General features: G+C 41.4%; 1 protein-coding gene across 1 annotated transcript; it reads left to right on the top strand.

Annotated features, from left to right (window-relative positions):
• The first annotated feature begins 1,796 nt into the window (after positions 1 to 1,796).
• LOC144583667 (uncharacterized) lies at positions 1,797 to 10,919 on the top strand. The gene is made up of 5 exons (XM_078377965.1): positions 1,797 to 1,943; positions 4,598 to 4,626; positions 7,653 to 7,715; positions 9,052 to 9,259; positions 10,362 to 10,919. Exons 1-5 carry the CDS (start codon positions 1,884 to 1,886, stop codon positions 10,500 to 10,502), a joined length of 501 nt encoding a protein of 166 aa, XP_078234091.1. The 5' UTR covers positions 1,797 to 1,883; the 3' UTR covers positions 10,503 to 10,919.
• The last annotated feature ends 4,571 nt before the right edge of the window (positions 10,920 to 15,490 follow it).

Raw genomic sequence — 15,490 nt, forward strand, 5'->3', positions numbered from 1 at the left:
GTGTGTGAGCATATCAGGCAAAATCCAAAGAAACAAAAAAAATCAAAAGATAAAAACATGTGGCACTTTAGAGGCAAACTATTCTATTTTAATGTGAGCTTTTGTGGATCATGTCTGAAGAAGTGGACATGATCCACGAAAGCTCACATGAAAGTATAATAGTTAGCCTCTAAGGTGCCACACATTTTTGTCTTTTTTTGTAGTGAAATTTGGTCATTGAACAAAGAATTCTATTTGATAGGGAATTAGGTTTGTCACATACAGCTGTATGTGACAAGGTTTAATTTGCTGGAACCCAGTTCACATTGGGATAAAGGGAAGGGAGCTGGATGATTCGAGTACGAGGAACAGCTCGCAGACCATGTCATTAATATATCTTTCCTCCTGTATCAATGTGAAATTAAATGTTGGTTTCAGAAGGAAATAGGTTGCATGTAACACAAGCAGTGGGTGCTGGATAACACTGGCTATAGGGCTCCCCCACCTTTTGTCCTACACTGCAGAACTTCCAGCTCTTTCATTGAAAAGATCATGCATGCCAAATTTGCCTTTTTCAGGTATTCTCTACACACTGTGCAGCCAGGAGGAGTCTTTTCTGTTGATAAAGTCAGTTGCAGTTATCATTTTTATTTATTTATTTAAAATATTTTTATCCTGCCTTTCTCCTAAAAAAGTTAGAATAGGCCCATTTGAATCAATGAAATTCATGGTAGGATTGACTCCCCAAATCCTCAGTTATTCCATCAGCAGGGATGTTGGCAAGTCTTTGAGTCCAAGTCCCACATCTGAATCCTTGGTACCAAGTCTGAGACCCTATTAAAAACAAGCTTTTTTTTCCCTAAAGGAAAAAAAAAGGAGAGATGGGTAAGTTCTGGATCATGAGTCAAGTCCCAGTCATTTAATAATAATAATAATAATAATAATAATAATAATAATAATAATAATAATAATAATAATAATAATAATAATAATAATTATTATTATTATTATTATTATTATTATTATTATTATTATTATTATTATTATTATTATTATTTGTCATTGTAAGTATATACACAGTATACCCATACAACGAAATTCACAGACACCCAGAGACCAGACACATGCACACACATAAAAATCCCCAAACACTCCCCACCCACAAAAGTCCCCCACTAAAAATACAAACATCTACACTATTTGGGGGTGGGGGAAGCAAGTTGAGTCCGAGTCAAGTAACTGGTGTGGTTGAAGTCTGACTTGACAGTGAGTCCCGCAACTTGAGTCCTCATCCCTGCCAATTAGGCTACTCTAGTGCAACTTACTACGCTTAAGTAATAGGATTCTGGCCACTAGAATAGTAGATATATATCTTAAGTTGTCAATTTCCACTGCCTGCTAGGATTGTAAGACTTGTCTTAGTGTTTTGCCACCTCCCATAGGGCCCATTCCACCTTGCCCCCTGGCTCACATAGAGCATGGCCATGTGCAACAGAGGACCAGCCTCCTGCATCTCAACAATGCCCCCTCTGGAATTCCTGTCTTTGCACAGTGATACACCTTACTGGTCTCCTCTTTCTCTTCTTTGCATCTGACCGTACAAGTTCTATCACCGCACAGCAGCAAAGCTTGAAACATATGAGCCTCAGAATCCTTCCCAGGAGAGGGATTCTGGGAGTTATAGATGAAAAATGCAATATTTTCAACACTCTCTGCAGCAGCCGATTTTTTCCTCGAGGATGTACATGGTCCTGGAAAAGCTGCGGAGTTGTGGGAAATCCCCAGCCTCCAACCTGTATTCAAGGCAAAGTCCACAGGGCGGTGAGTGAGATGACGTTTTTTCTCTTTCTGAACGCTGGGGTCGTTTTAGACAGGTGGTTGAACTCAAGGGCAGACGGACAGGAATGTTGGCGCTCATCAAGGCAGAAGTTCTCCTGTTTTACTTCACGACATTTTCCCAAGAGGTAAGGATCAATTTTGTCAAAACTGATACTTGTACTGCTCAGATAGTTTCAGGAAAGGACAAGCTATTTACAAAAACAAGCTAATCTAAACATATGTTTGTTATGAGCCATCAAGTTGGAACTGACTTATAGTGACCCTAATAGGGCTTTCAAGTTAATTGAGATATTTAAAGAGCAATTTTAACAATTTCAACCCACCCATCAGTTTTTATGGCCAAGCAAGCATTCGAAGCCAGGTCTCTGCAGTTCTAGGTCATCATTTGATCTACTAGGTCACACTGAGTGTTCGGGGAGAGGGACATTCTGCTGTTATAGTAGAATTTGTGATTTATTTAATATATGTATTTTCCATCACTTTTGCTAATCTGGGACTCGAGACAGCTCAGTATTTTTTTTGTTGTTGCTTTAATTTATATGTGCATTTCCTCCAGTGAGTCCAAGGCTGCATAAATTGTTCTGTAGATCCCAAGCAACTCTATGATGTAGGCCAAGCTGGAAATGATTGGTTGGCCTAAAATCAGCTATGGAGGTTCCTGGTTCAATGGGGCCTTGAATCTGGAAATCTCCAGTCGTAGCTGAGCACCCTAGCACACTACACCACACTGGTTCTCATCTTCCTCACACTGTGTATTTATGGAGCTCAAGGTGATGTGGCTGAATTTGCTGAAAGGAGCTTTCACAGATTGGCTGGTAATCATGACAAGGAAACTGAATCTCTGTGCTGACGGATGAAATGCAAGGGGAAGAGTTAGGGGAAGTGACTGCCTTCATGCGATACTTACCTTCTTGCTAGAATAGAAGCTATGGAAGTTACTTTATTGAACTCCAGTGCCCTGAATCCCACGACAGATTCCATGATTCTGAGTTTTGTGGTTTAAAAAGTAAGTTTTTTAAAAAAAAATTCTGAGAGATGTGTAGCTCGAGTTACTGGATTGGATAGGTTCTAGGTCTGATTTAACAGAGATTAGTAGTAGGTACACACTGTATTGCAACGAATAGAGTGACAAATGAGGATTCAGGAAGCCTGAATCTTATTTGGTCAGAGAAGTTCAATGAGGGGATGGTAGGACTGATAAAACCACATCTTAAATATCTCACCTGTCTGGAAAGGTCCTACTAGGGTTGCTACAATTTAGTTCCAAGCTGATGGCATATTATGCACAGCAATGTATGATTCTGAGTTTTCAGTGGAGAGACTCATTGATAAACATATGTGTCACTTATTGTTTAGCATAATAAATTGTGTTACTCATTAAAATGATGTGGATTTGATGAATCAGTTTCTCTGTGAGTTCCGTAGAGTCAAATGGGTTTATTCTGTGACTTGCTTTAGTGTAATAAGTTGCACTTAGAGTAGGCCCACTTGAATTAATAAAACATATGGAGAAATTGACTCATAAAATCTCCATTGATTCACTGGGCCTATTCTAACGCAATTTACTATGATAAATAACAGGATTTAGGCCTATTTGCCTTCAACTCTACTTTTTTCTTTAAACCCCATGGCCATGAGATTTAAAGAAACTTACACATTGATATAAATGAATGAAATTTTAATTCTTAATCCTTTGCATTGTCCAAATTTAATAGCTCATTCTATAGAGGTTTCATGAGGTACTTGCCTGCCATGTAGCTATTGCGGATAAAGAACCAGTAATAAATAATAAACTAGCAATCCTAATTTCAACATTACAAACCAGACTTGTAAGCAATATGCAAAGTCTCTCTGAATGAGGAAATCTTCTTCATCATGTGCTGTCAATTCTGACTTATGGCAACCCTTTTGAGTGTTCTCCAAGTAGAGAATACTCAGACGTACTTTAGTTTCCCATTTCCTTCTTCTGGGGGCATCCTGGGACAGTGCAGCTTGCCCAAGGCCACACAGGCTGGCTCTACTGGCAGGAGGCACAGTGGGGAATTGAACTCCCAACCTCTGGTTCTGCAGCCAGATACCTTAACCATTGGGCTATCCAGCCAGCTTAATGAGGAAATATGCCCATTCAAATGTTCTTTTTGTAAAGTTTATGAACAAATACAGTGGACCCTCGACTTACAGACGGCTCGACTTACAGACTTTTCGAGTTACAGACTTCTCTGGCTGCAAAATTTAGATTCGACTTGCAGCCAGAGAATCGACCTACAGACCAGAAAAAAACCAAAATAGAACAAAAATAGAATACAAACTGCCAGTTGTGGGATTAATCAGCTTTCAATGCATTGTAGGTCAATGGAGATTCGATCTACAGACTTTTCGACTTACAGCCATCATTCCAATATGGATTAATTCCTTAAGTAGAGGGTCCACTGTATGTGGATTTAGAAAAATCTTTAGAAGAAAATGAATCCAAATAAAATTGTCATTCTTGCCACGACAGACAGACAGACAGACAGACAGACAGACAGACAGACAGACAGATAGATAGATAGATAGATAGATAGATAGATAGATAGATAGATAGATAGATAGATAGATAGATAGAGGGGTCTAAAATCCAGATGTAAATCTTTAGTTGATCAGCAAGAGAATTAAGTTTTAATTAATTAATGCTTTGGGATTTTTCTCTCTCCAAAATGTATAGTTAAATTTAGACATTAAGTATCCCCACCCAATGCTTTCTTCCAGTCATTCAGACTGAATCTCATTTCTTTTCTAGGTGTCAGCCCAGAATTGTCACCAGTATGTGTAAGTTGCTGTTTCTGCTTCTTGGGATATCCAGTGGAGATCAATGTGGAAACCACTGTAAAACTTAACTGGGGTCTCTTTTTCTTTGTTAACCTGCTATGCAATGCATTACACTTATTTAAAAATAAGTGGGAGGAGACAGAAGGGGCAACAAGGGTTTCCCGTTCTTTTCTTCGACTTGTCTTAAAGGTCAGGTAGAAAACCTTCCCACAACTACGTAATCCCTCTCATTGCCCCTCCTGTCTCCTCCCACTCCCAGAAGGAAGTTTTCAATTTTTCCAAGTGATGGAGCTCATCACTGCTGCCATAATACAATCTAAACAAGAAATAAAAGTTGCTGTTTTTAAAGTTGCTGTTATGTTACCAAGCTGTATACCTGTTAATTGCCTTTTATGCAAAAGCTCTGTATGCTTTACAGTTTTCTGCTTTTTCCTCATAGCAGTCCGCTGTGTTTTATGTATCTAAATATTAATCATGCACTCTTAGCAATGGAATAGTTAGTGATCAATATGTTTTCTTTTCCTGAACATGGTTATGCACTTGTTATGCATCATTATTGTAATTGTAATTACATTGTAAAAGCATACAATTTCCCCACAAATAACTTCCTCTATTCTTCAAGGAGCAGAGGAAGTGTTAATATGCCAATCTGAAGTGGCTGTCTTCTTAAGACACTTGGCAATCTAGAAAATTGACAATGGAAGGAGCAGGATCATACCAGGATGGTACAACCGGACTTCCAATTTGGTTTCTAGTGACTCTGTTTGGCCCACTCCAGCTCAGTTCAATGAGACCATATTTCAGCCTGACTTAGAAACCCAGCAAAATTTCCATGTCCTTTAAAAAGTATGAAATTGAGGCAATTTCTTTGATAGGGCTGCCAAGTTATATGAGGCATAGTTCTTGAGAAACAGGAGAAGAAGCCTGAGAGAGCACAAGAGCAGTGTGTTGGTGGAGAAGGGGACAAGTTGATGACTTTTTAAATTCAAGGCAATTCACAGCTGGGAATTACTCTAACAAACTAACACCAGCATAATTTTTTCAGTTGTTTCAAAATCATTGTTTCAAAGTATACCTACTATAATGAAAAGTGTTTGAGGGCAGTTTGATCTTGAATGGGTAATGAAGAGCTATTAACTTTACAAAGTATCTATTCCTCATTTGTTGGTAGGGATGGATCTATCTGACTGAAATTATTGGACTATCGTGATGAGTGCCTGTACTTCCAGATTTACCACTTGCAACCTACCTTGAGATGCCAGGGAGTAAAACAGGGAGCTTTTGTGTGTAAAATCTTAGAACTACAGAGTAGGAAAGGTCTCTACAGATTATTTTGTCCAGTCCCTCTCAAGGAGGCACAGAGGGGAATCGAACACCCAACCTCTGGTTCTGCAACCAGATGCCTAAGCCACCGAGCAATCCAGCATTGCTTTAGGGATAGGGTTAGAATAGGGTTAGGGTGGCCATATGTCCTCTTTTAGGTCCTCCTTTTCAAAATATTTTCCATCTGAAGCCTAAGTTTGATTTTTAGGATAAAGAACCGCAAGGAGAGTAACCTTGAAATTGTCTATCCAAAATTTGTATGTGGCCAGTAGACTCAGCAGGCATATTGGACATCTGATTGTCTTCCCTATTCTAGCAAAATATGGTGTTATTCTATTTAACTTATGAAAAATAAAATTACAAAAATTATTTAAAAAGTTCTCAGTTTGCATCTGGACTTGAAAATTAGCACATGCCATTCTGTACAAATCACTGCCCTCTTTGGCCATCCTTCATTCCACCCCACCCCCAGCCCAGAAATAAGGAGGCAACACACAAGTTGTTGGGTTAAATCTTGGGCCACAATTTTATTAACTATTTAAGCTAGTCCCCCAACTACAAGGGACTCTGAACATAGTGTGATGTCCTCTGCCAGCTGGAGTAGCCTAGACCTCCAGACATTCATAGAGCAGGGCGAGCTCCTATTTTCTGAATCGTGCTGGCCATTGTACAGCACACCTTCAGGTGCTCTGTGCTAAGGGTACCCCCAACGTCTCAGCCCACCGAGTCTTGTGACCCTAAGTGGGCTGCTGACCAGGAATTCCCCTTATGGAAAAACCACCTCTCGTCAAATGCCCGATTGGCTCCACCTGACAGAAAGACGGCATAATTCTTGTGCCATGTGTTCACCGTGAACTCATTCCAACTCTTGTCTTCGCACTACCTGCAGCTGTGACCACATTGACTTTAACTCTAGGAATTAAGGTTCATTAACCTTACCCATCATGTAAGAATGGGATGGGCGAAAACGCACCCGCATCCAACGGCCAATCTAGGATGCAGGCCAAAAATTCCCATCAGGCTCCAAGAGGCAACCAGCTAATTTCATTCTGACTTAAGGGTGGGTGGGAGGGATTGCTTAAAAAATGGCAAAGAGGCTGAGCCGAAGGAACCATGCCTTATTAAAGGCTCCATCCCTCTTCTCCTCGGAAAGTGGCGTCATTCAACCGGGATGCCGCTCTCTGGGCAGGAGAGCAAACCTCCCCGCCATAGTGACTCAGCACCATGGCGGAGCAATCATGTATTTATTTGAGTCATACGCTTCCCCTTTAGTGGAAACACTACTCCAGGCAGTTTAGAAATTAAAATTCAGAAACCCACCCCACATAACACTACAATCAATATGGTGGTTCACCTATTTAGATCTAATATTTGTATAAAAAAGAAAAAGGAAGCACAAGAAAAGTAAAGCAAATTTAATACCACCAGCAGCCAGGGAAATGAAGTTATTAGAGACAGTACAGTATTGTATATTTCTGTCTTCACTCATTTCCTGAATATCTAAGTGACCAGCCTAAGGATGATGAAGCCAAATCCAGATAGATGAACCCCATGGTTACAGGTCTCTATGAACAGGCAGGGTTATGAAGCTTCTGCAGGGATCCTCTCTAGATTTCAGTCTACCTGTGCCTATGCTAATGGTGCAAGAGTCAGTGTGAGAAACATTTTCTTCTCTAAATCTTCGTGTCTCCTCCTCTCCCTAGGTGTATCGGTGACATATGCAAATGTGAATCATCAACACAATTACAAATGGTTACCTGGATCATGTATGTATTGCACAAAAGGAGATACCTGGCTAATTGTTTCTTTTGGCAGGGCTACTAAGGCAGAAACTGTTGTTTTGCTGGATTTGGGCTTGAACACTCCGCATGTCGATACTGAATCTGAGACTGGCCCACTCTGTTGATTGGGGTTGTGGAACACCCCCGCCATACAGCTTTGTTTCAATTCAAAGACTAATTCTGTTTAGAGAATTCGGATTCAATCCAAACTGACTCAGACCCTGATCCTAAGTAGGCATTAAGAAATCCCTGTCTTAGGATCTTCCTAAGTGGAAGTGATTCTCAGTGGAATTCTTCAGAATTTTTGCCTTTTTTAAAAATAAGGTGAATAGCAGAATTGACCACTAGGGGGAGCCACACAATATTTTCCTCTCTTTTTTTTGATCATACTGGTAACAACACAGTCTTTTGAATAGAGATATTTAAAGAGCAATTTTAACAATTTCAACCCACCCATCAGTTTTCATGGCCAAGCAAGCATTCGAAGCCAGGTCTCTGCAGTTCTAGGTCATCATGTGATCTACTAGGTCACACTGGGTGTTCGGGGAGAGGGACATTCTGCTGTTATAGTAGAATTTGTGATTTGCACACAATATTTTCCTCTCTTTTTTTTGATCATACTGGTAACAACACGAGTCTTTTGAATAGAGCAACAGTAAAAATAACAATAACCTGACTGTCACAAGACAATAAGTAATGGAACAACTTCCTTTTTTAAAAAACAAACAAATTATTTTAAGTTTTGTGCATGGAGCACTGTTATGAAAGCAGCCCATGTTTAGGTGTTTTGTAACATTCCTCACCTCTTCTTAAGGCCAGTAAAATCAGACTAAAACTGTCTCTACTCAGTTATATTTGTTTGATGTTATGATGACTCCATCCTAGAGACTTCTGGGGGTTGAGTTTGTTGAGGTTCCTAGCATTCTGTCCTAGATGGCTTGAGTATACCATTCCTTTGACCTACGGTGGAGATATCTATGTACTCCACACCATGTTACAAATCCCGAAATTCCTTAGGATAGAGCTTAATAACATTGAAAACGATGTCAATGTCATGAAATGGTGTTCTGCAGGTACACCTTTAATTATGCAAATTGGACCAGTCTGTACAATCTGCAGAATTTATACCAGCTGCAGAAATAATGCACTCTTGGTGTAGGATTTTGATGTAATTATGTCAATTAACTGATTATTAGCAGCAAGATTTAAAAAAAAATAAAGAGAGGCTTCCTGAAAAAATCCCTGATGTGGTTTTGGTGATTGAGGAGCCAGATTGGTGTCATGCCTTACGTTTGTTTGTTTGTTTGTTTTCTGTACACAGACCTGTGATTGGGCTCATTGGGGGAGTCATTGGATGTTGTGTCTTTGTAAGAGTTTTAATTTGGTGCTGTCGTGCTTGCAAGGGAGGGGAAGAGACCAGACTCCCAGAAGAACCAAGAAGGGATGTTCCCAGGCCACCTCCTGTCAACCAAACTGTGCCATCTGCTCCATCACTGAACCAGTTCATGGAACCTCCTCCATATACAGAGGTAAGAGCAGATAGTTTCCTTCCAGTGCAAATGAGAAAATCGGCCTGTTTCCTTCCACCTTCAAATTTCTCAGACCTCACATTGCTTCCTGGCTGAATAGGAAGAGGTTTCCAAACCTTAGTGTAGTCTTCAAAAACAAATGGAAACTACAGTATTTTTTTTCCTCTCAACTACACTGGGGAAAAAATCAACTAAGTGAATTGTTTCTAGCTAAGAGAGGACCACGTTGTACATGCCTGAGATGAGGCATCCCTAATTTCACACTAAGGGTCAAACAAGACATCAAGAAGAATGGGCATTTCCTCTGGTTTTCCCTCCTAAAATGGATTTTGCTTCAAGGAGATGTTTCACAGCAATTAGGCTTGTGAATTAAGCTTATGTTTACTTGTCAAGGAGCAATCACAAATCAAAGCACATAAAATACAAGATACAGTGGTGGTGGTGAAAATGATGCGCAAGATATATACACACCTAGCTTTCTTCACCTGAGGGGCCACGTCTTCTAAAATTGTGCTGCATGTATTGTCAGGCTTGGTTCTGAGATGGCTGAATACGCCAGGCTGTGGTCCAAAACCTGCTGAGAACGCAGGATATTGGGGAAAGTTGCCTTACAATATCTTTCTCTCCATAGCTGGCGGTGCATCATTGTCCCCTGAAGATCTAACAGGTCTCTTATTCAAAGCGAGAGGGACCCTTCCATTTGCTGATTTTCTAGGCATTGGTTCCCATCAGCCTATAGTTGTAATTCATTTTTTAAAAAACCTGGACAGAAAAGCAACAATATTGTTGCTTGTTTTGTAAGCTGATCTGATTTTTGTATGAAGGATGTGAAAGGGAGGTGATAAATGTTTTAGTTAATAAACCTGAAATATCAGTTCCCAGAAGCCCATCCGGCATGAGCCAGGTTTTTGGGAGTTGTAGTCTAAATCACTCATGGGGCCCCCAGAGATTTCCTAACAGGGGGTTTAACTCATTTGTTCAGCAGTCCAAGATCATTCAAGGAGACCTTTATAAAGGAGTCTTGTTTTTGAGACATTCTTAGGCACTTAACTTGTATCAAAAGAGAGAGAACATGTAACAAATTTTGTTTCATTTCCCCTAGGTTGGATGGAAGCTTCCTTTATACCCTACTCCTATGGAGGAGCCACCTGCCTATGATAATATTGCCATGGAAGGTCTCCCCCCTCTAGATGTTTCCCGGCCCCCTGGATTTATGCCTGAAGACAGAACCTCAAGAACTTAACATACATGTTGCTATTACCCAGAAAGACTGAGAATAACAGGAAAATTGTGTTGATGAGTACAAGCTGGATTTCGAAGGGGCAGAGGAACTAGAGACCAAATCGCTAACATGCGCTGGATTATGGAGAAAGCCAGAGAGTTCCAGAAAAACATCTACTTCTGCTTCATTGACTACACAAAGGCCTTTGACTGTGTGGACCACAGCAAACTATGGCATGTCCTTAAAGAAATGGGAGTGCCTGACCACCTTATCTATCTCCTGAGAAACCTATACGTGGGACAGGAAGCAACAGTTAGAACTGGATATGGAACAACTGATTGGTTCAAAATTGGCAAAGGAGCATGACAAGACTGTATATTGTCTCCCAGTTTATTTAACTTATATGCAGAATACATCATGTGAAAGGCAGGACTGGATGAATTCCAAGCCGGAATTAAGATTGCCAGAAGAAATATCAACAACCTCAGATATGCAAATGATACCACTCTGATGGCAGAAAGTAAGGAGTAGAGTGGTCCTATGTGATTCAGATAGGCGGGATATAAATTAAATAAATAAAATAATAAAATAATAATTAAGGAACCTCTTAATGAGAGTGAAAGAGAAGAGCGCAAAAAATGGTCTGAAGCTCCACATAAAAAACCTAAGGTCATGGCCGCTGGTGCCATCACCTCCTGGCAAATAGAAGGGAAAGATATGGAGGCAGTGACAGATTTTACTTTCCTGGGCTCCATGATCACTCCAGATGGTGACAGCAGCTACGAAATTAAAAGACGCCTGCTTCTTGGGAGGAAAGCGATGACAAACCTAGACAGCATCTTAAAAAACAGAGACATCACCTTGCCGACAAAAGTCCACATAGTCAAAGCTATGGTTTTTCCAGTAGCGATGTATGGAAGTGAGAGCTGGACCATAAAGAAGGCTGACCACCAAAGAATTGATGCTTTTGAATTGTGGTGCTGGAGGAGACTCTTGAGAGTCCCCTGGACTGCAAAGAGAACAAACCTATCCATTTTGAAGGAAATCAACCCTGAGTGCTCACTGGAAGGACAGATCCTGAAGCTGAGGCTCCAATACTTTGGCCACTTCATGATAAGAGAAGACTCCCTGGAAAAGACCCTGATGTTGAGAAAGTGGGAATGCATGAGGAGAAGGGGACAATAGAGGACGAGATGGTTGGACAGTGTAATTGAAGCTTTAGTCGTTAAGTTGTGTCCGACTCTTTGTGACCCCGTGGACCAGAGCACACCAGGCCCTCCTGTCTTCCACTGCCTCCCAGAGTTTGGTCAAATTCATGTTGGTAGTTTCAATGACATATAGATTTCTCAGGAGATAGATAAGGTGGTCAGGCACTCCCACTTCTTTAAGAACTTGCCATAGTTTGCTGTGATCCACAGAGTCAAAGGCTTTTGTGCAGTCAATGAAGCAGAAATAGACTTTTTCTGGAACTCTCTGGCTTTCTCCATAATCCAGCGCATATTAGCAATTTGGTCTCTAGTTCCTCTGCCCCTTCAAAATCCAGCTTGTACTTCTGGGAGTTCTCAGTCCACATACTGCTGAAGCCTACCTTGTAGGATTTTGAGCATAACCTTGATAGCGTGTGAAATGAGTGCAATTGTACGGTAGTTGGAACATTCTTTGGCACTGCCCTTCTTTGGGAGTGGGATGTAGACTGATCTTTTCCAACCCTCTGGCCACTGCTGAGTTTTCCAAACTTGCTGGCATATTGAGTGGAACTCCTTAACAGCATCATCTTTTAAGATTTTAAATAGTTCGACTGGAATGCCATCACCTCCACTGGCCTTGTTGTCAGCCATGCTTTCTAAGGCCCACTTTACTTCACTCTCCAGGATGTCCGGCTCAAGGTCAGCTACCACACTATCTGGGTTATCTGTGACATTCAGATCTTTCTGATATAATTCCTCTATGTATTCTTGCCACCTCTTCTTGATGTCTTCTGCTTCTGTGAGGTTCCTGCCATTTTTGTCCTTGATCATGTCCATCTTTCTACAAAATGTTCTTTTAATATCTCCAATTTTCTTGAACAGATCTCTGGTTTTCCCCTTTCTATTATTTTCCTCTATATCTTTGCACTGTTCATTTAACAAGGTCCTCTTGTCTCTCCTTGCTATTCTTTGGAAATCTGCATTCAGTTTTCTGTAACTTTCCCTATCTCCCTTGCATTTTGTTTCCCTTCTCTTCTCTGCTATTTGTGAGGCCTTGTTGGACAGCCACTTTGCTTTCTTGCATTTCCTTTTCTTTGGGATGATTTTTGTTGCTGCCTCCTGTACAATGTTATGAGCCTCCATCCATAGTTCTTCAGGCAATCTGTCCACCAAATCCAGTCCCTTGAGTCTGTTCTTCACTTCCCTTAAGTCTGTTCTTCACTGTGTATTCATAAGGGATTTGGTTTAGATTATACCTGACTAGCCAGTGGTCATCGAAGCAACCAACATGAATTTGACCCAACTCTGGGAGGCAGTGGAAAACAGGAGAGCCTGGCGTACTCTGGTCCATGAGGTCATGAAGAGTCGGACACGACTAAACAACTAAACAACAACAACAACAAAGTCAGACACCCCTCATCTCTCTGTTGTATTTTGTGGGTACAAATGGGAACAACTGGAACATTCTTAAAGAGACAGCCACAGTCAGATTTTCTAGAAGTTGAGAGTCCCAGACTAAGACCAAACAGTCCACAATTCCCTCTTTAAGAAAAATGCTTGGAAAAGGCTCACTTTCCTACTACAACTGCTAGGATCCCCCAGACATCATGGTAATTGCAGGAGGATATTCTAGGAGACATAATCCTAAAGCATACCTGTTCCAAACTCTACCCAAGAACACCCCTATGAAGATTGCTAGGAAGGCATCAAGTTGATGACTTGTCCCAGAGGCCAGCAAGGCCACTGCTTCCAGTAGTAGATCATGGGAAACAGCAGTGGACTTATTTCATCTGAACTCCAGCGTTGTTTCTCTCCGAAGGGAATCCATCGTCCAGTCTTTGCAACTATAATGCCTTTGAACTGTAATGCTGTATTTAATTATTACACAACCACTGGCCATATTGGCTATGGCAGTGGTCCCCAACCTTGGGCCTGCAGATGTTCTCAGGCTTCAGCTCCCAGAAATCCTGGCCAGCAGAGGCGGTGGTGAAGGGTTCTGGGAGTTGTAGTCCGAGAACATCTGGAGGCCCATGATTAGGGACCACTGGGCTATGGGATTCGGAGAGTTCATGTCCAAAAAGAAGTAACTTTTCCAAGCTCTAACTGAAAATAGTTGAGAGATTGTTCGTCTACAATACTTACTAGCATAAAAAAACCTATGTTAAGCTAGTGGTCATTGGGCCACATCTTCGTGTTTGTGTTTCTATAATTTAATTATATATTTAAACATGTGTGCATTTTTGTTTATCTTGAACACTCTCCTAAATTAGAAGAGGGGGAATATGGCCTTCACCACGTCCCCATTCCTCCTGATTGCAATGCCTCTGTCAATTACGTTCCACTGTAAACATCTTTTTTATAAACTGAAATAAAAAATTTCTGAGGTTTGAACGCACTATGTCGTTTGCTCTTTATTTAACATTGTCTGAAATCCTGTTGTTTATTGTAGTATGTTCCACTAGAGTAGACCCCTTTATCTGTAGGAGGTGTAATTTCCATTGATTCAAATGAGCCTACTCTAGTCGGGGACTTAATACAGAAAAATAAGTTTCAATTACAGTAGGCCCATTTGAATCAATGGAACCTATGGAGGTGTTGACTCACCAAATCCCCACTGATCCAATGGGCATATTCTACTGTAACTTACTACTGGGTTTCAGAGTCTATTTAGGGGCAGAGTGATAGTTGTTTATATGCATCTGATATTATTGGCCGATATCATACTGAGAACATAAAGGCAACCATGCCCATTATTGCTCTGCTTCAACAGGACTCCTGTTGTGTGACCAATTTTTGAAGCAGCATGAGATCAGGTAGACCAAGAGGAGCTTGTCAGCATGGGAGGGAGCTTACCTGGAAGCCCTCCACGATCACTTGACATAGCAAGATATTTTCCTCTGGTGCCAGAAGAGATGAAGAAGCAGAACACCACCCTCCAGAAACTTGGTCACCCTTCCCATCATACCGTCATTTCCGGGAACATCAGAGGTAGGCATTCCACAATCTGGTCACAGCTTCTCCCTCTTCCACTGGCAGGATTGCCACAGCCAATGGTGGAGGAGGACACAGAAGTGCTGGTGGTTGTTGTGGGTTTTTTGGCCGTGTTCTGAAGGTTGTTCTTCCTAACGTTTCGCCAGTCTCTGTGGCTGGCATCTTCAGAGGACAGCACTCTGTGCTCTGGTGTAGTTGGCTTGGGAGTGCAGTATTTATGGCTGTGAGGTAGGCTTTTGTCTTTTTCTGTAGATGGATGATTAGTGTGTCTTGTTGTGGGTGTATTGTTGTGCTAAGGAGAAGAGATTATCTGTCACTGTGGTTGATGGGTGTCATTAGCTGGTCTCACAGCCATAAATACTGCACTCCCAAGCCAACTACACCAGAGCACCGAGTGTTGTCCTCTGAAGATGCCGGCCACAGAGACTGGCAAAACGTTAGGAAGAACAACCTTCAGAACACGGCCAAAGAGCCCAAAAAACCCACAACAACCATTAGATCCCGGCCGTGAAAGCCTTCGCAAATACACAGAAGTGCTACTTGCACAATGTGGTTAGGAGCGTGTGAATGTGCACAGAGGGGTAGAAGTGACCTGATGACAGGGCAGCATGGAGTACCTAGGACTGGGTCTTGGCTTCCTGCCTCAGGTAACAGAGGAGCTTCAGCTGCCACTACAGGCTGGATCTGAATCACCACCCTCTGCTTTTCTCCAGAGACCTTTGGCCTGTTAATGTTGGGCTTGGTCCTGCTATTACCTACATCTGGTCAAAGTCGAAAGGGACAAAGTCGCTCCCACTTCAGACTGTGGAAATTCTTCCTCTCCAACTCTTT

The sequence above is a fragment of the Pogona vitticeps genome, chromosome 6, assembly GCF_051106095.1.
Source record: "Pogona vitticeps strain Pit_001003342236 chromosome 6, PviZW2.1, whole genome shotgun sequence".
NCBI lineage: Eukaryota > Metazoa > Chordata > Lepidosauria > Squamata > Agamidae > Pogona > Pogona vitticeps.

What these genes read in the sequence shown, in the direction of transcription:
- LOC144583667 (XM_078377965.1), top strand. Translation starts at nt 1,884, where the DNA reads ATGTTGGCGCTCATCAAGGCAGAAGTTCTCCTGTTTTACTTCACGACA. An exon ending in CAAATGGTTACCTGGATCAT is followed by an intron (nt 7,716 to 9,051) that starts GTATGTATTGCA and finishes TTCTGTACACAG; the next exon opens with ACCTGTGATTGGGCTCATTG. An exon ending in AACCTCCTCCATATACAGAG is followed by an intron (nt 9,260 to 10,361) that starts GTAAGAGCAGAT and finishes CATTTCCCCTAG; the next exon opens with GTTGGATGGAAGCTTCCTTT.